The following is a 25,494-nucleotide window of genomic DNA, read 5'->3' as shown; positions in this document are numbered from 1 at the left end:
GACGCCGCGGGGGCGCGCTTACGGGAAGCGGGCACGCGGCCGGCACCGCCAGCCCAGCCCAACCAGCCAGACGTACCAGGCCGAGGCGGGACCACCCGCGGCAGGGGGAGCTCCGCTCCGGCAGGCCGCCCTCTCTCCCTTCACCGCGGTCTTCCTGCTGGGGCAGCGCCGGGCGGCGGAGCAGGGTAAGTGGCCGCCGCCGGGCCGCGGCAGGGCGAGAGGGCGAGGGCAGTGCCGTGCGGCCTCGCCGCGCTCTGCCGGGGCGTGGCGGACGGACGAGGCCTGGTGTGGCAAGGCCGCGGCCTGGCCCGTTGGCGGGGCCCAGCGTCGCGGCCGGGGCTGGGCGGGCCGCGGCCTGCTTCCGTCGTACGGACGGACCGCGGAGCGTGGGCCGAACGCGGAGGCGGCGCCGCCGGCGGCCTTTCTCTGCCCCGCGGAGGCGGCCCGCTGCCCTGGAGGGAACTCCCGGCCCCGCTCCGTCGGCGATGACCTTGTGGAGGCCACAGGCCCTTGACCGGCCGGGGCCGGGCTCCGCGGTGCGGTACGGCCTTGGCCCTGGCTGCCCGCGCATGCGGCGGTCTGTATGTCTGCCCTGGGGCCCGGCCCTTGCCCTCTGCCGTGCCGCTGTTGCTCCTGCCCGCCATGCGCTGCCCCACGTGGGCAAAGCCTTCACCCTTCATTGCTCTTGTCTATTTTCACCTCTGCTGCCTTCTTGCCTGCAAACCTGGCAAACAAACGCCAGTTTAGAACCAGCTGTGCCTCTGCTATTGGTCTGACCTGCTGCGGGCTCCTCCTCCCATTCCTCATACTTAGCATCATCAACAATTCCTGTGTTTAACTCTTATGTACAGTACTCACTGTAGGAAGTGTGTCATCTGAGGTGCCGGGGGAGGCTGTGGTCTGGTGGCACTTCCAGATCCTGATTATGAATGGTATGGCCTTCCAGGGGCAGTGTGTCCATGCTTCCTTTGTAGTACTAGAGTGTAGATACCTAATATGCATCATATATTAGGAGAGATATCACTTGTGTTAACACACATTCCTTCAATATAGTCTGTACGGTGGAGACATAGCCATGCAGTGAGCAGCTGTGTTCAGAACCCACTTGGATGCTTTCCTGTGTGACTCGTAGGGAACTTACTTTAGTGGAGGGGTTTGGACTAGGTGATCCCCAGAGGTCCCTTCCAACCCCTATGGTTCTGTGACTGGGAGAGGAGCACTGCTCATTGTAGAGTGAATTAGTAGAAATAGTGTGTGGAATGGAGCATGAAAATGATTAAGGGAATGCAGGAGCATGGAATGACAACAGGCGCAATGTACAAATTCTCGTGGCAGCATTGTCTTTCAGATGGCTGTTAATCCATTAAGTGGTCTCTACATTTACAGTTGGTACTAACATCACGATACTGAGGAAATGCAACAGGATAATATGTGGTAATTGTGAATATGGCTTTTCTTTAACAGTACTAATTCACATTAATTGTGCTTAACAAATTAATCTGTTAAAATTTGGGGAACACCCAGTGCGGGCGATCTTGATACATTGTGCTTTGTATTTCTTGAGATAGTTTAGTTTGAATGGGCTTCATGCTTAGTTTGTAGCTTGCAACAGAACTGTGGTCAGCTCTCGCTTCACTACAAAGATTTTTCTTCTAATTTCAGTTCTGCTTTAAAGATTATACTTATAAATATGGAGTTCTAGACATTTAGCTATTCTTTAAGTATCGTTGTCTGTTATTCAACTATTTGTGTTTTGCAAGTATGTTACATTTGTTAACCCTCATGAATTTTAAGGAGCTGAAAGGGCATCTAAAACTCCAAATCATGTTGAACTAGATCTAATTCAGAATAATTATCACAGTGTAGAATTGGTTCTTAAGTTGTCTCTAAGAAAACTAAAGCTCAAAGAACTGTGTAATAACAGTCTGCTGTACTTCTGTGACCTCTTTGGAGTGCTTGACACTTTCATGGAGTAAATGCTACTGTGTGAAGAGATGAGCATATTTGTGATACATGGAATTATGTTAGCTGTTAACTTTCTGAAAGTCTTCAATTTTTAAAATTTAATTTTCCTTGGACAATGTAAGTATTATTGAATCCAAGTCACAAAAATGTTACGGAAGAAATTATTTCTAGGAAATAGTAACCTTTCATTGTCTTGCCTGTCATGTCAGATACCTTTTATGACTAAGGGAATACTTATAAAAGGTAGTATTTGGAAGTAGAAATGACAGGGTGCAGTGAAGAAGGTATGAGTGTTCATTATATAACAGCAAAATGAGAAATATGGACAGCTTGTGACGTGCATCTGAATGGTATCAGTGTGACCTCATGGAGGGTGCTATATTGCCATGGAGAATATCACAAGCTTTCACTACTGAGAATCTATTTCTGAAAATCCTAATTCTTGGGTGCGTTTCCAAATGAATCATATCAGAGAGAGTGAGAAATTCAACAAGTGTTAGGAATGAAGTTGCTCTCTCTGGGACAACTGACAAGCAGTCAATGTAATGTATTACAAAGCTTAACCCTTACGCAGTGTTCAAACTTAAACTACCTTGATCATCTTGATAAAGTTGGAAGGTGGGCCCTTGTGAACCTAATGAGATTCAGCAGGTTTTGTGCTTGGGTCGAGGTAATCCCATATATGCATACCAACTGGGAGAAGAATTCCTTGAGAGTATCCCTGCTGAGAAGGACGTAAGGGTGTCCTGGTTGATGAAAAACTGAATGTGAGCCAGCAGTGTGTGCTTGCAGCCTGGAAGTCCAATGGTATCCCATGCTACATCAGAGGAGGGCTGGCCAGCAGGGTGAGGGAGGTGACTGTCAACCTCTACTCTGCCTTCGTGAGGCCCCATCTGAAGTATTGGGTCCAGGTCTGGGGCCCCCAACACAGGAAAGATGTGGAACTTTTGGGGAGGGTCCAGAGAGGGGCCACAAAGATAGTCAAAGGGGTGTAGTACCTCTCCTGTGAAGACAGACTAAAGGAACTGGGCTTGTTCACCCTAGAAAAGAGAAGACTGTGAGGAGACGTCATTGCAGTCTTCCAGTATTTAAAGGGAGTTCATAAGCAAGAGGGAAGTCAACTTTTTACACAGGTTGATAAGTGACAGGACAAGGGGGAATAGTTTTAAACTAAAAGAGGAGAGATTTAGATTAGATGTCAGGAGAATGCTTTTCACTGAGAGTGGTGAGGTGCTGTAACAGGTTGCCCAGACAGACTCTGGATGTTCTGTCCCTGGAGGTGTTTAAGGCCAGGTTGGATGGGGCCCTGGACAACCCTATCTAGTACTTGATCTAGTGGCTGACAGCTCTGCCTGCAGCAGGAGAGTTAGAACTTGGTGATCCTTGAGGTCACTTCCAACCCAAATCATTCTGTGATTCTAAGATATTATTGAGGAATCTAATTATTGAGGAATTTAAGGGTGGAAAAAAAAGTGGAAGAATATAGCAGTAGTTATGTAAAAGGAGACCTCTGGAGATTCCTTCCAACCCCTACAATTCTGTGATTCTGTGAAAAGTAATCTGTCTTTGGCTTTTTTGTTTTCAGGAGAATATTTCTTCTTAGTGAGCTTATAAATTCTAGCGGTGTATAGAGAGGTGTATAATGTGTCTGTGAGTGGTATAAAGAAGCGTAATCTTTCTTTATTAACTTCGTGAGATTCGACAGTACTAACGGAAGGGGTTGTCCAACAAAGGAAAGAGGTCATCTTTATGACGTACATTTGAAGGATATCCCAGCATTGTTTTTGTGACAGAACACAACTTCTAGTGCAGTACTTAGTTCCTCTGCTAACAGCTGGAGTGAAAAACATTATTTTGAAGAGGAGTTATTCTGTTGACAGGAGATCTATTAATTTTATTTTGTGTGATATAATTTGATCTCGTATAATTAGGAAAATATTTCTCTATCTTTTCTGCACTTCTTTGTCTTTTAACTTAAACCATTGTTTGAAATTTATTTTATGTCCTGGTCACTGAAAGGGAACAGGAGGCATGTATATTCTTATGGGATGATGTTTTTGGCATACAGCTTTATTAGTGTACCTACTATACAGCAACCCTGATGTTTCAAATACACCCTTTGACTACATGTTGCTGTTAGACTTATCTTTGGTGTCCTGTTTGATGAGAGGTTCGTAAATTAGAAAGAGTTCAAATCTGATTATTCTCAAAAGCCAAAGCTTAGCAAACCATATTCTGAGGTTTGTTTGATTTATCAGTTTCCTTGTTTGTTTTGTTTTTGATAAAGAGTACTGACATTTTCTGTAGTAAATCTGAACTCAGATGTTCATAAATCAAAACTTCTTGTCCTGTGAAAAACGTTTTGTCATTTCTTCTTTAAAGACTGCCCTCTATGATGGGATTTGAGACAGTATGAACCAGAGTAAAAGCAGATTGGTGTGAGAGCTGTAAAGATCCAGTTTAGCTACTGGCTGTGCCACTGATGTATTGTCTAATATTGATTTCCTTTATCCCATGATGTGTTTAGGTTGTGAGCTCTGTTGGCTAGAACCTGTTCTACTGTGGAGAACGTGAGTCTCGCTCACTTGTGGCTTTTGGTGCTGCATTATCCATAAGCATTGTAAGACTAAATACAGCTTCTAATGCTGAAAACACAGACGCATGGCACCTTAGCATTAATTTTCATCTAGGCAATGGTAACCTTAAGTATTAAGGTTTTGTATACATGGAAGTAGGAGAGTAAGAGTAAAACTTGCCTGTGCTCAGCAGGTGATGCTGGTTGATGGGTGAGTTACAAGTATTAGGATATGAAGGGCACTTAAGGTGGTTTGTCTACTCTGTGGAGTAAAGAGGCATCTGGTGTGCTGAATGCTTTTTTTAGGTACAGTGTTTACAAAACCCCTCAGAAGAAGGATTCCCTAAACCACATGTGCAGTTAGCTAATTCCATGTCAGTTCAGGTGCAGTTTCCTTGTGTTTTGTTGGAAGGCTGCTATTATCATTTACTGCTGTCTGTGATGATGCAGTGTCAGCTTTTTGCAGATGTTTTGATCTCTAAAAAGTAGTTTATCCTAATAGCTCTGTTTCATTTATACACTTTTCTGACCAGCTCTTTTAATACTACTGCTTGCAGAAATGTATGTCATGGAGACTTCTATGGAGTTTGTTAGCTGCTGTTTAGACCAGTCTTGCTCTGATTATTTGGTGTGTATAAGCTGAAAGAAAGTGTTTACAGGACAGCAGGCCAAGTTGCCCATTTTCAACATTACTGTGTTTCTAACATCAGTCCAGTCAATAACTAGATTTAAAAAACCTTTTAAAAGCATCAGCCAAATTCAGTGAATTGAAAGGGAAGTCTATTCAGAAATGTAGATAAATGAAATGGAAAGAATTATAATGTCACTATGCTGTTTTCAGCAGCTTCAGTCTTACTGAGTCAGGTAGATCTGTTAAGTAGGTGGGATCTCCAGCATCTAGAATGCAGAATATCCTGACTAGACAGTGAGCTTTTTTCCTTTCTTTGGTTAGTTTTTTCAAATTGTTTTTTTCCCATCTGTTCCAAATTGCAGGCAATTATTACTATTTTTTTAATAGAAATACAGTATTCTTCTCACACCTTAAATTCTGAAGACTTGATAAGCCAGACTTCATTTTAAAGAGACAATTATTAAAAAATATAGGAGCTTTATATGCTTAAATGTAAAATACAATCTGTGCAGAAGATGGAAGAAATTTTTTAAAATGTTTTTTAAAATCTTGTCTAGCAAGAAGTATGTATATATTTTATTGTCAGTCCCTGCACCCTCATGTGATGATTGATCTAGTAATCATAGAAATACTTTTTCAAAACTTGGTATGGTGCAAATTATGCAAAGAATTGAACATTAGCTTCTTGAACAAAGTAAAGCAAAATTTTGATTCCATGTGCTTTGCTGGGATGCTTCTCTAACTATCTTAGCAATTGTAAAACATCAGTTTTTTAATCTTATTAGATTTGGTCATGGTGCGACTTCTATGTGAAACCACTTTGCTTGTAAACTTATGGTGATGATTTAATGCAACATTTGGGTAGAACTTGTACTTGATCATGGAATCGTACTCGAGAAACAGAATTTTTGATTAAATTTCTCTTGAATTCTCTCTTTAATTAGCTAGGTGTCAGTAAAAATGACTGTAGATGTTTTGACAATTATTTTGCAGTGCATTTAGTGTTCTGGGTGGTTGCACGGTGGTCTTGCAATACTGTAGATATTCTCCTCCCTGCCTCTTATCACATAGTTGAAGAGAGAGATTAATTTGTCAGCAGCCATTTTTGGTAGCAGGAACTACAATTCTACCAGAGCTTTTGTTACATAATGCTTCTATTCATGCCTTGGTAACAGAAGTTTTTGAATGAGTATCATATAGATGTTCTCCTGTAGAAGGGAAAACAGGCAAACGTTATTGTATGTGTATTCAAAGCCTCTCTTTTTATATTTAATCTTAGGTAGAAAAGATTTTTTGCAGTAATTTGTGAGTGTGGTTGGTGCTTGTTGGTGGCTGTTTGCCATCATTTTATCCTGTGTCTCTTATTCACGTGCTTGTGTGATGCAAGTGTTAAAAAAGAAAACCAGCCACCTGTCGTTACAAGAGGGTGCTTTAAAGTTCCTATTGTGACAATTGTAATTATTTTCCTACTTGGAGCAGCTCCAGCTCTTCAGTTCGCTGTGTAGTATCAAATTGTTGTAGCTACATAGCATAATAGAATAGATTATACAGTACCATACAGCACAGCACCTCCTCAGTTGCAATTAGCTTTGCTTGTTGCCAAACTTGGAAATCATTTTGTGAACTCTGTAAAAACATGGAGTGCTGTAGATGCTTGTTGACGTGCTGTATGCATAGATGCACTGCTCGATTAAAAAAAAAAAAAAATGTATTTTTTGGTGTAGGGAATTTTCAAATTAGAGCATTCTTGTTGTAATACTGCTACTTTATTATGTAAATACATCTGATTTGGCATGAATTTTCCTTTTGGCTGCCTGGTTGGCCTGTAGGATGTTGTGCATTAGACTGTTTTTGTCATGCTTAGTGTGTGAATACTGAAAAGTCACCATGCTCTGCAAAGGCATCATGCTATACCTAACAGCTGTTTTCTGCCTTATGGGAGAATGAAGAAAGTCTGTCATGGTTTTTAATAACAAAAAGGTATTTTTCATGTTCACATGCACGCACAAGTTTGTAAACTTGTGAAATAAAATGCATTTTTAAAATAGTTTTGAAATGTTAGCAAGGCAACTGCAAGTACATCTATGTCTCGGGTTGCCCCCTTGATCACTAAAATGGAAATAACTCAGTTAATACTTATGTAAAAGAAAGCATACTTACTGCTGTAGTAAGCGTAAGTAGATTGTTGTATTTCATGGCAGGTTCCTGGAATAGGAATCTAAAAACTAATTCAAGCATCACAAACTGTAAATCTCACTTCTCTCCTTTTCCCTTAATTAATGCATTCATTCAAAAAATCATACCCCGTCTGCTGTGTGGGTGGAGGCGGCTGATAAAGGAAAGTGTGGGAGAGAATGTGCCCTTTTCCTGTTTCCAGAAGCCTGGACAGTTTTGTGTGTGCTGAAATTGGTCTCCCATGCTTTCCAGATATTGCTAGACGCTACTCCATCTCCCTTATGTCCTAAAATTACTGTATTTACTACAATGATCTCAAAATACGTGGTTAAGCTAAACTTCCAAAGAAGCATTTTGTTGACATCTTTCTGTCATGTAGTTGTCCGTTTTTATCAGTTGAGTCTCTGCTGAAACTGACATTTTTGCTACGTTGCCAAGAACTAATATAGGAAATGGAGAATTGCTTCTTGTAAATCATAGGTACAATCTTTGATTGAAGTTACTTAGGTCTCACCTAAACTTTTTCAAAACTAAAGTTTGTAAAACAATCCTGGCCTTTCTGAGGTCTTCTGACAGTATTCTCATGTACTTGATTGGGGGTTACATTTTCATGTAAAACCTCTGTAATATCATTGAATATAATAGTAAGTGAAAAAATAGTAGGGTAAAGGCTTCCTTGCTTAAAAATAGTTACTTGCTTTGAAGTACTTGCTAGTTCCTGTGTGAGTGGGAATGTAATCTATCTTTCTCAGTGTTGGACCCAGGTCTGTGCTCCTGATCTTTCTCAGCTTCACTGGTGTTGTCAGAAGCTGACCACAGCTTTGTATGTACAGAGGAACAAAGATGTGCACTCACAGGCTACTAACCAGGTTCCACACCACCTCCTGCACCCCAGTTCTTTAAGGTTTAGACAGCTTCTAGAAAGATGTTTAGCTTACACCTTAAGCGCTCTGTGGAAGTGGCAGCACTCTGATGTTGATAGAGGAGTGATTAGCAACTTAGCATGCAGTTTCTTTTTGAGATAGCTAGAAAGAGAAATGATTTTAGGTATGCAGTGAGCCATAATAAGCCATAAACAGATTTTTATTTTTCATTTTTTAAATAATTCTAGAATACCTTAAGAATTCTGAAAACAGCAGAAAGAATTTACTAGTTTCTTAGGTGTTTTACAATTTGTAGCTTATTTTCTTATGATATTTTTCTTGTCTTTCTATAGGGCTGAAAGACACACAGGACTCTTCATGGATATAGTTGATACATTTAACCATTTAATTCCTACTGAACACTTAGATGATGCCCTATTTCTAGGATCCAACCCGGAGAATGAAGTCTGTGAGGACTTTAGTACAAGTCAGAGTGTCTTAGAGGATTCGCTGAAGAACATGCTCAGCGATAAGGATCCTATGCTAGGATCTGCAAGTGCCCAGTTCTGTTTGCCTGTTTTGGATAGCAATGATCCCAATTTCCAGATGCCTTGTTCAACAGGTAAATCTTATAATTTTTTAAGATTACAGTTTAAAATACAGTAATACTTCAGTGCCAATCCTTTTTCCCATAATGTAGAAATAATAACTTGGAATTTCTGTCTCTTCGCTGCCCCTTTTGTTGTGCTGTTTACATGCTTGGCATGTAACAGCATGCAGTTCTTTTTAATCTGATCTGGGTCAAAAGTAATTTAGGCTTTGTCTTGAGTATGTGTAAGTTATTCCCAATTAAAATCGTGATTTGTTTAGCATAACAACTGTACCTGATTAGTGGAGTTACTAGGTGTTTTCAAAAATTTGACAGTTTGGGTTGAGCACTAGGAGCATTCGAGGTGAACTAGATTGCTTCTCTGATGTCAAGGTTGCTTTGTCAGTACTGGAAGTTCTAATTCTGAGTTGAAACTGAGTGAATGTTATGCTTTGGTTGTTTTGAAGCAAAACGTTGGAACAGTAATACTATTCTTGTTTACTGTTTGGAAACACCTGATTTGAAAGCACGCTAGAATAAAGTTTTAAATAAAAATCATGTTGGGAGTTATGGAGCAGTTTTGAGAGACTGGAGAAAACTATTTTGATTTTGGAGAAGGGAGAAAATTATATTCTAAAATTACTTATGTTGTAAATAGCTTTTTTTTTTTAATTTGACAAGAAATTTTTTAGGTTTTTTTACATTCTTTGCCAAAAAGTGTTGTAGATTAGTGCAGATAACTGATCATACTGACTTATTTTCTGTTAACTTTTATGAACCATTCCTGAAAATCTTGATCTTTTCCTAGCATACGTTCTGTTTCTACTAACAGACTAAATTCTCACCTTCATTAGTTTGAGTGCTATTATGGCTTAGAGATTAATTTCTCTAAATTAAAGTTGCTACTGATTGAAGCAATGACCCAGTGAGCTGCAGAACTGAAAGAAGACTTTTGGTCTTGTACTGCTTAGTACAGTGTGATTTGAGGCCATCTTTAATATTTTTGTTTACTCTTGTAATAGTCCATATCCTTACACTATTTTGTCTTTAACCTACTAAAATGCATTGTATCAGTTTTAATGTGCACTTGAACCAATTCTCCTCTCTCATGTCTTTTTTCCTGGCTTCATGTTGGCATGTGTGTGCCATCATTTTGTAAACTTGACTGGGTTTTAATTTTTTTTTCATTCAGTCAGGATACAGCTGGGTGTTTTAGAAGTTATAGGGAGGTGTTTGGGGGCTTGTGGTACACTAGCTAAATATTTATCCTAAACGTGATCAGCAGTGGAATAATTAATATTAGTGATGTTTAAATAATCACATCTGGCTTTTTAAAGTTAATTTTTAAGGTTGCTATCCATTTAAATAAGTGATCTAACTCATTTAATTGTGGTTACTATTTCAGTCTGTAGGGAATCAAAACTGAAAACATCAGTGAAAGTGGTGGAGTCCTTATCTTTGGAGGTTATTTAAGAGACGTGTGGGCATGGCATTAAGGGACATTGTTTATTATTATATTATGCTTATTATTTGCTTATTTTATTGTTTATTGATGGGACTTGGTAGGTAAGGTGGTGGTTGGGCGTGGTTATCTTGAAGGCGTTTTCCAATCTAGACGATTCTATGATTCTGTATCTTTAAAGCTGAAGTTGAGTACATTTCTGTGAAAGGAGCTTTGAGGACAGGTGTCAGGCCTGCGTAACCGCTTAACAAATTTGTAACAACCTTTTTTCTGCTAGTTTCAGTTATGGGTCTGTATTCTGCTCTTTTGCTGCTGGGTTGACATCAGTTCTTGATAAGCATTATTTACAGGCCTAACACAAAGTGATTACTTACCAATGTTGCACCACTTGCTCAGCTTTTGTGTTTATATTACACACCATTCACCTGGAGTGAGCTTTCTGTTGTTACTGTTGAGCTCTTTTCAAGGTGATGATCTTACTGTACGTAATGGTTGCCGGTAGCACCTTGGCTGTATGTCCCCTAAACAGTTTAAGTACTTGTCTATAAAACAGAGCTACTTTGATTTTAAAGTTTAATTTCCAATTGCTGCTTGTTAGGGGCGTTTCTGCAGAAAATGCTCAAACTCTTCTGTAGATTGGATTATATGTGATTCTTATGGGAAGAGTATTAGCATCATAGTCAGCAGTACTGGTGTCTGACAAATACCAAGGGGGATGTGAATAGATAGGTATCTGTTGCCTATGTATTGACAGGAGGAACTTTGTTAGTGCCTTGTCCTGAATCCAGTTTGTGCTAGATCTAGTTTTTTTTTGTTGGTGGTCAATTAGATGACATTGATCTTAATCTACTCTGAGCTTGCTCTATAGTTGCCACAAAGTAATGGGATGGGGTTGTCTTGTTAAACATTGATTGACCAGTTGGTATTTGGAGAAGAAAAGATCGTTTCCAGGTCTGCTAATGACTGAGTAGAGATGGAAGTAATTTTTCATTATTTTTTATAAGAGAGAAAGGGCATAGGTCAAGTCAGCATTTGTTATGCTGAAATCCTTTTAGGATGTGTCTGAAAAGTGAGTGCTAAACAGTGAAGATGTAGTTGGGCTGCTGGTTTAAATGAATTAAATGAATGGATTAAATGAAGCCGATTTCTGCTTCTATAGCACACTTGAAGTTTTTTTTTTTTTATTTCAGTAACCAAGGTATAGACTATTGTCAAATCTTAGTCCTCACTGAAGTTCTGGGAACTTAGTAGTAATGGAAGTTGCTTACTGTGACGTACTGAAATAGGTTTCGGCAATAAGACCTAGTGTCACAAGTAGAAGTTGGCAAACTACTGTCTTTGCCAGTTAAAAGGCAGAATTTGATGAAGTGAGGCTTTCAAGAGTAAAATGAAACACTCAAAACATGGTATAGGGTACTTCTAGGTGTGTTTCTGGTTCTGATAGTCTGTATGGTAAGAATGTGTTAGTTCTCCCAAAAATGGAATAATCAATGCAGGTAGATTATGTGGAATAGCTCCCAGCTGGCTTTCATGTTTGAGTAATATGTGTGCATGCATGATAGTTTTCTTTTTTTGGTATTGTTTTTCTTTCTTATCATTTTTCTTTAATCAGAAGTGGAAAATGTGAAGCATTTAGGATACGACATTTCTCTTTAGAGCAACACCCTTTTTTCAGTCTTGTTTGGTAGCATAGTGATAGGTTTTGTTCTGTTATTTCATGCTGTAAGATGTATGGAAATTCATCCACTAATTTTATGAGCTTGTGTGCTTAGCAGATCAGGCTGAAACCCCTTATAGCGGAGATTGTATAGTTTCATTCATTGCAAATAACACAGTGACTTGCTACTGAGCTACAGAGATGTTGACTTGCAGTCAGCAGCTACAGAATGGGGATTTTCATCTTGTGTTGTTGAATTGAGTATGATTGTGCATGCATACGTATATATGCATAATGAAACTAAATAAGCAGCATTCATATCAAATGGACATTTTTAGCTCCCATAATTCTGTAATTGTTCAGGATGTCACTCAGTGGAGTGGTTTGATGTATTATGTATTACACGTGTAGTAGGGTGAATGGGATTTGAATTGCCTAACATACAGAGATATTTCTGGATTTCATAATAAAATCAGACTTTTGACTTGTTTGTTTTATAAGTAAGTTTATCACAGAAGTATTTCTAATAAATTATGTGGAAGATTGGCCCTATACGAGAGTGTGCAGAGGCTGTTGGGAATTACTGCACTTTTTTCCTGTCCCTCTGGATTGCTACTTGGAAAAGGTTTCCTCCGGGTGCAGTCTGTTCTTTCTAGCTTTAGCTTGTGTGTTCATGAGTACTGTTGAAAACAGCATTACCTCTGCTAAAATTGTGATCACGTACTAAATGTTTGGAGCCAAAATGATTGTTCTGATTATAAATACTTTTTAATAATAGGCAGGATGTTTTAGATACTTCAGGCTGTTTTCCCTAAAATGAAATATACATCTTTTTTTTTCCTCTTTACATATGAAGTAATTTTGAATGTAACTTCTAGATTGCAACCCAAAATGAGCTACAGTTTCAGTATTTTTATCTTTTTACCTTCCTTCCTCCAAGCGGTACAGTGTCTTGTGACCCAGGTAGTAACTTTTCTGTGTAAAATTGAGTTTGCTGTGTTGGTGTCAGATTGAGAATTTGGAAGATATTTTGCATGCTTTTCATTACCTATAAAAAACAAAACAAAACTGTCAGTTTTCCCCATTGTTGGTCCTTCTGAAGAGTTACTTACTTCTTTGGAACAGGGAGGGGGGTTGAATCCTCAGCAACGGTACAAAACAGGAATAGTGGAACATTATACCATGTGATTAGCTAAGCAAAAGAAAGTCAGACCTTTTATCCTCAAAAGAAGAACTCTAGTTCTACACTTGAAACTTAACCTTGTCAAAAATGTGTCAAAAATTTCAATGTTTCTGTTTAATTTTGACTGAGGATAATAATTTCAAAGACATTGCTGATATTTTTAAGTATTTTCTTCTCCTTCCCTTGCCTTCCTCCATCAAATAAAGCCTGTTTTCCTCAATTATATGTTGGTGAAGAAGTTATCATAGTTTTAACACATGGAAAATTTACTTAAATTTGCAAATATTTTTAATATGCTATTCTGTTACTGTTTAACACACATAAAAATAAGATGGCACAGCAGAGTAGTTTGGAAACTTGAACACCTTGCAAGTAACAGAGAGACTCAAAATATTAAGGTGATAGTGGTGCTTCTTCATGTGTACATATATGTATATTGACTATGACCCTTTTTTTCCTTCTTTGCAGCTTCTTCAGTTGTATGCTAGTGTACACTTTTTCTGTTCTGATATGATCATTCCTTATTTTTCCTTCTTCCTATTTGATTTTCTATCACTTACACCTCTTTCTTCATTTCTATAGATACTTATCAATGAGATAATCTCTAGATATTTATTAATAAAGTTAATCTCTCTGTCTATATCTGCTTTGATTGGTTTCCTCTTTCCAAATCTGTATTTCTGCCTCCTTTGCCCTTTCATAATTCATTTTCCTTGTCTCCTCTGTATCTATTACTATTCTTTGTCACTTTTTCCTTTCCCAGCAGGGTTCTGTGTTGAGTGCTCCTCATCCTGCCTCATGTGGCTGTAGTAACTGAGTTGTAGCTCAGGTGGTTTGAAATAGACAAGATTCTGTGCTTCAAATTCACTCCATAAAATTAAAGCTACAGCACAGAGTCTTGTAAGTATGAAAATATTTTCATTCTAATATTTCAAACTGTCAATAGTAATCTGAATGTGTCCCTCATGTTAATGAAGAAGAGTGTTTAATTAAATTAACTTGTATAAGAACATGTAAAATCTGATGCTTTAATGAGCTGTGAAATCTGTTCTAGAACTGTTTCAGAGGTTGTCTGAATAGTCCTTATTTGTCATGTTATCTTCAATAGCGTAGTTCTGCGTTAAAGGGTCAGAAAGAGGTGTGGGTGGTCTTTTCTCTATGCTCATGCCCTGTCCCTGGAGACTTTTGAGGTGAGGCTCGATCAGGCTCTGGGCAACCTGATCTAGCTGTGGGCATCTCTGTTCATTGCAGGGAAGTTGAACTAGATGACCTTTAAAGGTCCCTTCCAAGGCTAATGATTTTGATTCTATAGTTTTGTAGTAATATAATTTAAATAAGACAACAGGCACCAAAGCGTGCTGCTGTTGAAAGAATGTAATCTTCCAGAACAAAAGGATGGGTAGCCTGAGTTAGGATCCATCTTGTTCAGTTTCCTAATGCTGGCTGTTGTCCAACACAGATATTAAGGGGAAAATAAAGTCTGACAGGGCAGTCAGTGTCATATTTTCCCCAGCATGTAGCTTATAGTAAATAAGTAATTAAGGAGCATTTGGATGAGTAGAGTAACGTTAGCTTTATCAGTCCTGTGCAGCTTGTGTATGATATCTGTGTGTATGCATTAAGATAGCTGTGTGGCTTGAGAAGAGCTGCCGGTAATTTTCAGAAATGTGCTTTTCCTCTAACCAGAGGTAATACTATGCAGTAACTAAATAGGATGGTTAAAATTAAATGAGTGACAGTAATTTGTCAGCTGAAGAAACTCCTAGCTTTCAGCTCCCGACAGCTTTCTAATTACAGAGGTCCAGAATGCAGTTCACCAGTTGCCAAGCTCAGCCTTACTTTAAAAGGCTATTTAAAAACTCTCATTTTTGAACTTAGGAAAAAAAAAATCTCTCTTTGTTAGTTCTTCCTGTCATGTAACTGTGGATTGAATGACAGTCTTGACAGGCCTGATTATTCATCACTGCTTGGCTTTAGCGATGTTTTACAACCTCTTTTTTTTTGTTGTTGTTGTTATTTTATGCTCATTATTGCAGAGGCTTCACAAGAGAGCTTTTAAAGCAGGAATTCAGAGTTTCAGATGCAATCTGAAAATACTAACTATTCTACTAGCTTTTTGCTTTTTTTGATTTCTAGGATAAATACATTAAATCGAAGCAATCTTAAGTAAGCAACTGATTAAAAGAATGGCTGATTTATTTTGTTTAAGTTTTGCCTTTAAAATTCTTCTGCCTAAGTGCCTGGATAGTGAGGAATAGGGTAACTTGCTTATTAGGAGCCTTGTGTTGTATTTGTAAGACTCTTCTATGTGTTTTTATAAAATTGTTTGGGTGTTTGGCTTGATCTCACAAATTTCACATCCTACAGGGACCAGGATTCATTAATCACACATAGGATCTTGGGATAGGAGAGGCTACCATTGCAGAACCAGACTTAGAGAAGGTGAGGAGAATGGCTGGTACAGTGGCCTGACTGCCTCTTAGGAAACCTATTTTCAAGAGCAACCTCTGGGATCCTTCTCAGGTTAGTGGAGGATAGGAATTGGACAATGTTCTCTAACTCTGGCTGGGAGACTTGTGCATGCTGCACTCAATGCCCTTCCAAAAATGGGTTGTAGATGGAGATGTGTTATGTGGGTGGGACTTGCAGTTTTGAAATTGTATCTTATGAGAAAACTCTGTTTTTTGGAGTCCATTGTTCTTCTGGATCAGCTTTTTCTACTGTTTATCTTTCTTCACTTTTTCTTAAATGAGGAGGGGCAGTGAGGGATAGCTGATCCTGTTAAGACTGGGGACCTTCCTGTGGCGTAAAAAACAATAAAAATGTGAGTCCACCAGAAAGCTATGAGGACTATCTACAGAAATTTTAAGCATTGGGTGATAGCTTCTTCTACACTCTAAAACTGCCTCACATGGGAATTTTTTGTCCTGCCTGTCTTCATTTTTTTTCCCTTTTGTTTGTTTTAAACGGCTGATTTACTTATTTTTCCCTGTCTCTTTCCCTGCCTTACTCAGCCCTACAGCTGCAATGCATTTTGTTCATTTTAAGTTTTAGGCTCTATCTTGTTTTTTTTTGTTTTTTTCTTGTTTTTTTTTTTTTTTTTCCCCCAGTTGTTGGTCTTGATGATATTATGGATGAAGAAGGAGTTAAAGAGAGTGGTAATGATGCCATTGATGAAGATGAGTTAACTGTACACAACCGGAATTTGAGGAGCCGTTTGGAAGAAACGTCAGTCGCATCACCCAGGAAATCACCACGTTTAATGGCACAAGGTGGTCATTCAATAGGTTATGTGTTTTTGCACATTCAGCGTCAACTAAATTTTTATAATCCCTTCCTAATGTTTATAAATGATAAATAGATTTTAATATTTGATCCTGTATATTAGAGTACAGGCTTTTTTTTAATGAACTGGAGCTAGAGTTGTTATCTGTAGGGTGTTATTTGGACTGAATTCCTCTATTAGAAATATTTTTCTTTGTGGCCTATAGCTTTCAAGCTTATTTTACAGTTTTGATCCTTATACGTAATCAGACTATGTGTGGTTCTTTAACAAAGCTGTTATATTTTCAAACAATATTAAAAATTAAGCTAGTATGGCTCTTTATTTTGGATTAAAATTTTTAATTCTATTATTTGAGTGTATCTTTTTGTTTTAAGTTATAATGATAGTCTTTCATACAGACGTCTCAGCATGCTACTTCAGTTACATACTTAAGTTCTGTATGAGCTTGCTTATGATCATGATTTGTGATTATGGCAAATGTTTATGATTAGGGATTTTTTTAAACCTATTCAGCTGGTGGAGTTATTGACAGCCCTAATTCTTCCTCCATAGAGTATTCTGAGTTAAAAAGATAAAATTAATTGATAGGGAAAGGGGAATTTAAGGAAGAGTCTGTGTTATAAAGCTGGTGACTGTATACTTTTTAAAAAACACACTCTTATGTTCAAACTGTTGTTTTTCTATTTAATTTATTAAAACTTAGTTGTTTCACTAAACTAGGGTTTTCTTTGTGCCTGGTATTGTAAATAAGGCTAAATCATTTCTGTTCTAGGTTATTCTTGTGTTTGTAAATAGCAGTATACAGAAAAGTATACAGAAAAGCTAAGACATTTTCTTTTTTACCTTCATAGAGCCGGTCCGGAGTTTGCGTCAGAGCACACTGGCCAAGCGTTCAAATATTGCACCTGTAGCTAGTACCAAGAAATCAGCTGTAAAAAGTGGATCTGCCACCAAAACAGGACAGAGACAGCAGGAGAAAAGTCCAGCTAAAGAGGCAGGTGTTGCCACTCCCCTGAAAGTGGAACAGCCTAAAGAAGTTAGGCGCAGTACGAGGCGATCAGGACAAACAGAAGGAACAGTAGTAGCTTCCCAGAGTACAAAAAGTATTCCTGGTCCTGATGAGATACATGAAGTGAAGTCAGAACCCCTTGAGCAGGCAAAAGTTGAGGAAACATCCCAAGAGTTAAGTTCTAATTCTGGAGGAGCTTGTTCTCTTCCTGAAGAAACAAAGGAAATATCTGAGATTGCTACAAAGGCTGAGTCTGGGAATTTTGATTCAGTTTGTTCTGCAGATCCTGAAATTACTGCACTTAATGATAAAGCAAATGATGTGAATGATTCAATGGGCTCTGAAGCTTCTTCAGAAGAAAAGACTGAAAATAAAACAGTAGAATTGGAGAAGATAACAGAAGAGCAAAGTGGGCTAACTGGAAAAACTAATGATCCATCTAGTGTTTGTGTGAATCAGAGTGAAATTGATGAGACCTTTTCAAATTTGTCTGGCTCTGTAGAAGATGGGGTTGAATGTAGATTGGGTTCATGTAGTGTGGAAGTCCATGATGAAAATACATTGTCAGTAAAAGAATGTGTAACAGAGCCTGTGGATGATGGCAAGGGACTGGAGAAAACTGTAACTTTATCAGAGAAATTACTGGACAGTACAGAATTTGATAACAAAGACTTGAAAAGTGAAGAGTTTACTTCTGTTGACCCAGGAAATAGCATTTTAGAAAGCAATGTCCTTGATCATACAAGCCAAAATGTACGGCAGCAGATCAACAGTACTAAGGTAGAAGACTCTGACTCATTAAAATTTCAGGTTGATGATAAACAAATTAACATTCCATCAAAATGTGAAAAGAACATGAAACCTCGGCATAGTAAATTTGTAGTAGAAAATAAGCAAAATATGACTGTGGGTATTGAGCAGAAATCAAGTACAACGCAACAAGATGTGAAGCATTCAAGAACAAGAGCTGATTTTGCTGTTTCAAGTCTTCACAGTTCATCTTCAGCAAGCCTCAAACGGAATGCAGATGAACAAGAAAGTCATCAGCATCCAAATAACCCTGTTAAAATTAGGAAGAAACAAACTGATCTGGCTTTGAAAGCAAAGAGCCATCTTACAGCAGCCACAGTAAAAAAGCAGTCTAATACAATGCTGAAGAAAATACCCCGAGTCCAGGCTTCTGGGCTAGTGCATAAGTCATCAGTTCAGAGAGTAATTGAGAAATCCACTCAAAGCAGTTCTAAAGATACCCACCACTCTGGGCACCCAGTACCAGGACATATTTCAAATCTTGGTCAAAAACAAGTCCAGAAACACCAGCTTGCTTCTGTGCTAAAAACAAATAGCTCCACAAAGGAAGAACTAGAGGCAAAAGATGCCCCTATGGTAGAACATGTGAAGGAGGATGATAAAGAAAAAAACAAACCAAAAAGAACTGATAAGAATCTTCAACCTCGCCAGAGAAGAAGTAGCAAAAGTCTTTCACTTGATGAACCCCCGTTGTTCATTCCAGATAACATTTCAACTGTTAAAAGGGAAGGCTTGGAGCATACCCCTGCTAGTGAAAGCAAACATGTTTGGGTGCCCAACAAGCAGTGTGGCTTTTGCAAAAAGCCACATGGCAACAGGTGTGTGTGGCTTTGTGCCTGCAGAGTTATTTATCATTGTTCTCAGGAGACTTTTTTTTTTCCTCTTAACAAATGTTTCTTACTGCTGGTACCTGAACAGAAGCATAGCCTATTAATGTTATACTGTTATAATGTTTTTATATATAATAATGTTATTATGTTATACCCTAGTCTGTTATACTGGGAATTGGTTTAATTTGCCCTCATACATTTTCTCTTTCGATTGGAATGTTATAAACTAGTTTGGCAGTACATTTTTACTATGAAAGTTTTGTTTGCAACTCAGCCAGAAGGTTGTGTATTCTGAACTAACTTTTTTTTCTCAGAAATCAGACAAAGATTTCCGTGGTCCAGATTCATTTCTGTCTTTCCACATGCTCCTTACGTTAAAGGTTCACCTTCTATCAAGGAGTTGAATGGTTGTATACATATGATTTTTAGCTTTTAGAACTGGGATTGTGTTACATAGAGGTGAAGAAGGGAATAACAAGTTGGGTGGGGAGCAGAAAAGGCTGGTGAAAAAATCATGAAACTTTCATATGGACATAACTGAAATTGCTTTCATATGCAACCTCATTGGATATTTAAAGTTGATGTCCCTTTGTCACTAAGTGAACTGAAAGAGGCCATTATGTTCCAATAATGAGCTCTGAATCCAGGAATAAGAATTCCTTTACTACCACTTTTTATATTTTAGATTCATTATCTAGTAACAGTTTGTTTTTTGCTCCTTTAACTTGCAGCTGTAGTAACTGTGTCAGTGTTATTAAAAGAAACAATGCCAGGTTTGCTCTGCCTTGTTGGTGAGAATCACTTGATAGGAGAGGTGATTAAACTTAGTTTCATATGCTTTCTTTTAGAAAAAACATTATTAGAACACAAGTTCTATACACATAAATACCATTTATGCCTCTGTACTATTGTTTTATTTTATGCAGTTGGCATCTCCTCAGTTTAAGCCAGAACTAATCACTTAGAAGTATAAGTAATGATACAGCACATATACTACCTAAGTATTGGTACAGGAATAAGTGCAGCAAACCAATTTGGCACTGTCAGATTTTAGTGCTCTTAGAATGGCATATAACAGTATAATATCTGGATGACCAACTGAGGACATTAGTGAGAGTGCTCATGAATTTTCAGATTGTGATTACTGGTATCTCAGTTTTCTTAATGTCTGCTTTTGTTGTGTGGGTGGTTTTTTTGTTTGTCTTTTTTTTTTGAGACAACAACAACAAAAATTTCTCAAAAATCTTGATCTAACCAAATTTCAGCAGTAGATTGGATTATCTAAATTTAGAAAAATATAGGGAATGTGATTGAGATATGCTAGTGGAGTGAGGAAGTTTGCATTATCGAGCCTCATACTTAATAATAGAGGAATTAAGACTAGTCCATCACATTTCATTAACACTTTTTAAAAATTAATTTTTATTTTTATTTCATAAACATTTCTGATTGACTTAATGTTGCTAGGTTTCGAGAGGAAGCAGAACTTGTATCTTGGTATATCTTGGTAAAAAGCCAAGCAAACATGCTCGATATAGTAGAAAAATTAATAAACTTCATAGTTTTATGTATTTCCAAATGATGAAAATATGAAAATTATCGAGAACAATATTTTCCTCCCTCCCCTTAATTCACTTTGTGGATTGCATTTCAAGGAATTCTTGTTTTCTTGATGTAACAGTGTAGTCAGCCAGCCTGTTTTGTTTACTTGTATGTTCATGGTATAGGAAAAAGGAGAAAGAAGAGTGTGACATGACAGACAAGTATTTTAAAATAGCCAAAGTCTGACAAATGGCAAAGACAGGGCTAAAATCTGGAACAATATTTGTGATGGAAATCCTGTTCAGTAGTCACTTTAGAAATTTTTATTAGTGCTGTGGTACAAATTACTTGTAGAAAAAGTTGAACTAAAGTTTGTAAATAATGTGCATAAGAACTTTGCAATATGCCATACTAATGAAACACACTTAGAATTCAGGCTACAAAATAGTAGTCTCTTGAACCCTTTTATCTTCCCTGCAATAAATACAAACTCACCAACTTATTAATATAATAATAAGCTTGGAGAATCAATTCAGGTCAGAGAGAACGTCGAGATTGTTTCATCAGCCTTGTTTGTGTAGGGAATCCCCAAGCAGGATGCTTATTTAGGCCTTTCACAGCCCCAGGGGTAATCTTCCTGTGATCTTCCTGTGCTATGCTAGAAGACAACACAAGATGCATGGTACTGTTGAGTGCTGTTTTATTTCAGAATCAACTCTTGAATAAATTGTATCCAGTTTTCTAAAATTGACCACATTCAGAGTTGAAGTGCACTTACCTTGTGCAGCTGACAGAGGGATTTGGTTGGGAAAAGAGTCCATCTGTGTGGCTTTCATGATCAAAAAAACATTCAAGTTAAAATGTGTCTTTTCTTTTAAGAGTTGTACCTGTTTCTTAATGTAGATAGATCTGATTATTGTTCTTGCTTTGAGCTGTGACTCTTCGTATTCTGCTTTCTACTTGTCTTGATACTTATAAGCTGGAACCAACATAGATGAATTGTATTTTGTATCACCCTTCCCCATAAACTGGATAATCAGTGTTTGACTTAACAATTGGTTGTTATAATCTGTTTGCTTGATGGTATTCTGTTGATTCCCATTCAGAGATTTACTTTTGCAAGATAACTAAAACAGTAATTGTTCTTTCAAATGGAAGCTAAACTCTATGTTTCTGGGTCAGGTCAGATAATTGATGTCTCTTTATATTCATTAATTTTTATAACATATGGCACAGTTTTATTTGCTTAGAGCAAAGTTTGAATTGTTTTTATTGCTGATTGTAGTATTTATTTCAGCTTGTTTGACTTTATCATTGTGTCCCAGTACTGTCAGATATTTTCTTGTCATGTAGTAATGTACATCACACCCATAAATTTTGATTCATCCATATATAGATGAAGGGCATTTGTCTATATGTGTATATGTATGCGTATTGCATGAAGAAGTTACAGACCAAAGTTATTACCTGAACTTCTCAGTGAGTTGAAACTATGTTGAAAATAGTAGGATTTATCACAAATGTAAATGTTACTTTTCCTGAAGACAGATCAATGACATTTAAAAATAGTACAAGAAAAATACTTTATTTCCTGGCATAGAGCTAGATGAGGGTACTATGCAGATTGTGAGAAATCTGCTAGTGCAAGATTTCTTTTTGTGTCCATATTATAAGTTTCTCCATTTTTCCTTGTAAATGTTTGATACGCTCAGGTTCATAAGCTGAGTTAATTTCTTTCTTAGGCAGATAGGCAAAACTTAACTGAGGTTTTGTAGATCCTCTCCTTTGTCCACGAACTTGAATTTAATAATTCATAGTACATAACTTGAGAGTTTCTCTTTCTCAACAAATTTTCTAGAAAGCATTATAGAAAGCAAAAGGAAGTTTATAATTTAAATTGCTTTCTGGTAATTGCTTCTTGATTTCTACAATTCTAGTTTTTTTTTTTTTTTAATCTGTTTTGGTGTTGCTTGGAATTTGATGATGCAGTTTTTGTGGTCAGAGTACTGGGACTTATCAGAGCTCACAGATATGCTTTGTAGTGCAGGACAAGAGACTTACTTAGGGTCATGCTTTTTTCCTGTATTTCAGTTGTAGGAAGTGGAGGAAAAGGTACTGATACTGTAAAAGGCAAATGTAAAGGTGTAGAATTTGATAAAGAGAAGATAGAAGTATTCTAATCTCTTGAATACATAGAGTCACCGAAAAGTTTCTGTACAGCTAATATACAGAATTACTTCAACTCATGTGTAAAGTTTAAAAACAAACAAATCCACGTGCAATTGCCGCTGTAGCAAAATTAAATTACATATAAACAAAACAGTGTTGTAATATATCATTAAAAAATTCTTGGACTACAGTGTGTTTCATACAGCTGTGCCATTTTATTGCCAGTTTTTTTTAATACAGATTCTATTAATTTGCTGGAATACTAGTAGAATTATTATTAATACCAGTACCAGTAGAGAGCCAGGAAACCATAGAGTGGTTTGGGTTGGAAAGGACCTTTAAGATTATCTGGTTCCAGCCTCCCTGCTATAGGCAGAGACATCTCCCTCTAGACCACGCTGCTCAAAGCCCCATCCAGCCAGGCCTTTAACACCTTCAGGATGAGAGCACCCACAGTGTCTCTAGACAACCTGTTCCAGTGTCTCACCACCCTCACAGTAAAGAATTTATTTCTAATATCCAGTCTAAATCTACTCTCTTTCAGTTTAAAATCATTTTAGATGTCTAAAATACATGGTTTTATAAAATACTTGTGTATGTACAGTTTATAGAACTAATTCTGCAAGATGCAAAATGTAAAGGAGTTACTCAAATGATAACTAGAAAATTAGAGTTTTCAGTGTCTTTATCCTATGCTGTGTACTCCCATGTAAAGACATCTGATGATAGTGTTTCTTTGAAAACCACTAGTGCTTGTTTCTAGAAGACTAGAAACATGAAAAAAAATCATTAATTGAGTGTATTGAACTTAAATGGATTTGAACTTTAGACTTTAAAACAAAAACTTGTGCTCTGGTAACAAGGTTGTGCACTTCTTGGTTACCTTTTGTTTCACTGAGTTTTGAATTGAGCCCACGCTACACTGATGTGAAACACAGGCTGTGCTAAAGCTGCTGTGAATATCTTCCTCAGTCTCTATGGGAATAAAGTGGATTGGTAAAGGTTAGGCTCATCGCTCTTTCCTTCTAATAATGTCTTTATTAGCTGAAGGGAAAACAATTGTTTCCATGCAGTGTCTCAGCTTTAATGTTGGCTGACTAGTAGCACCAAGTTTTAAAATCTTATTTCACAGTGATTGGTTTCTCTAGAAACTTATTTTTGTTACATGTATTGAGTTGATGTAAATTAATTTTTAAACCTCACCCTGTGTATTTTGAAGATATGGTTCAAGCTTGAGGTTTTTTTATATCATAGATGAATTTAATTTGGCACAAATAACACTAAGGAAAGTCTCCCAGACTTAAAAAAAAAAAAAAATATGATGGAATGTTTACTGCTATTTTTGTCTCTTTTCATCTATGATCCATTCCATTCTGATTTTTGAAGGTGCGTCTTTTTACATAGTATGAAGACTGCCAAGAATTATTTGAAAGGAATGAAACAATAAAATACTCCATGTAAAGGTCCCAGTGAACTGTAATACTTTCCACTGTCACCTGTCAGTTAGATTTTTTCCATGAACAAAACTTTTTTTATATTGACGACGTGTTAAAGCAGTTCTAATCTTCTATTGAATGGGAGTCGATACAATATTTTAAAACAATTTTTTTTTTCTCTTTCAGCTTTACATCTTCCACTCCAGCCTTACAACATGGGTAAAACTCCTGCTCTGCAACTTGAAGCAATCTGCGTTCAGAAACTTTGGTGTTTTAAATAGTCCAAGATATCAGAACCTCTTCAGTCACAACTGACAGCTTTGCAAGAGGACATCTTTGATCCTTCAAGCGAGGCTTCAGTGTCCCTTGATGTCCCCTTTTACTTTTTGACCATTGCACTGTCACTTTTGTTATCCAAATACAATTACTGTTATAAATCATAATTGCATTTTGTGTGCAGATGAGTGAAACAGATAAAGATGTAAATATGGCCTTATGGTACAAAGGATTTCTTACATTACTTGTATCAAAATCATATGTTCTCTCTTAGACTTGAAACTGAGACTTTCATTTGACTAGTGTGAAAACTGACTTTTTCAGGCAGGCAGCACCACTATTTTTATTACCATTTTGTATAACAAAGTTTAAGCCAGATGATTGTAAACACTTAAAATTTGTTTATAGCACAGGCTTCATGGACATTTCTAGATTCTCTTTGTAGTCTTGCTTTCTGAATCTGAAGTTTTATTATGCGTGTTTAAATACAGTCCAATTGAAACATTATTGTAAAGGCTGGGATGAACCCAAATGGATACTTTATCTTCAGTAGTTTCATTAAGATGGCTAAAATGATCTCTCTCCATCTTGGTGTATATTCTTTGTAAAGAATTACTGTTTCTGAGCAGAATTCATTTACAGTTTTTTCTTTTTTTTTTAATTATTTGCATAGAAATATAGAAATGAAACCAACAAAGTACACTTGTAAATATCTTTGAAATCGGGCTATTAGGAATCAGCTTGTTCTTGGAAGCCTGTGCCTCTGCACTTCTGCTTAATTGCCTTAAATTACTCCTATTCAGTAAGGTTAAACAACTAAAAAAAAAAGACTTAGAGGCTGAAATCACCTAGTTTCAGAGTATGGGATAGGCCTTTATAAATACACTGTCCAACTAGGTAGAACCTTTGTGATAGGAAGGGGGAGGAAAAAAAAAGTCTCACTTCTGTTACTGCTGGGCCTGAAAATAAAGATATAAGATTAAATGCTTATTTGGTGCTTTACTGATGTCACAAACCATCCCTTTTGCCACTTGCT

At 37.4% G+C, this 25,494-nt stretch overlaps 1 protein-coding gene across 9 annotated transcripts in view; it reads left to right on the top strand.

Annotated features, from left to right (window-relative positions):
* The window catches only part of PHF3 (PHD finger protein 3), a 47,605-nt gene continuing 22,111 nt past the window's right edge, over nt 1-25,494 (top strand). Inside the window, exons 1-5 of one of the 9 annotated variants that reach the window (XM_046939328.1) lie at nt 1-185; nt 13,867-14,000; nt 15,468-15,542; nt 16,211-16,372; nt 17,238-19,023. In XM_046939328.1, coding sequence (XP_046795284.1) covers nt 16,231-16,372; nt 17,238-19,023 — 1,928 coding nt within the window. In that variant the 5' untranslated portion in view covers nt 1-185; nt 13,867-14,000; nt 15,468-15,542; nt 16,211-16,230. Of the gene's footprint in view, nt 186-4,492; nt 4,536-8,562; nt 8,832-13,863; nt 14,001-15,467; nt 15,624-16,210; nt 16,373-17,237; nt 19,024-25,494 lie in introns of all 9 variants that reach the window. The other 8 variants (XM_046939325.1, XM_046939326.1, XM_046939322.1 and 5 more) reach the window with 8 other exon arrangements.

The sequence above is a fragment of the Gallus gallus genome, chromosome 3 (genome assembly GCF_016699485.2).
Source record: "Gallus gallus isolate bGalGal1 chromosome 3, bGalGal1.mat.broiler.GRCg7b, whole genome shotgun sequence".
Taxonomy (NCBI): Eukaryota; Metazoa; Chordata; class Aves; order Galliformes; family Phasianidae; genus Gallus; species Gallus gallus.
Note: the sequence above shows the minus strand (reverse complement) of the source record. Positions and strands in the feature narration are given on the sequence as shown.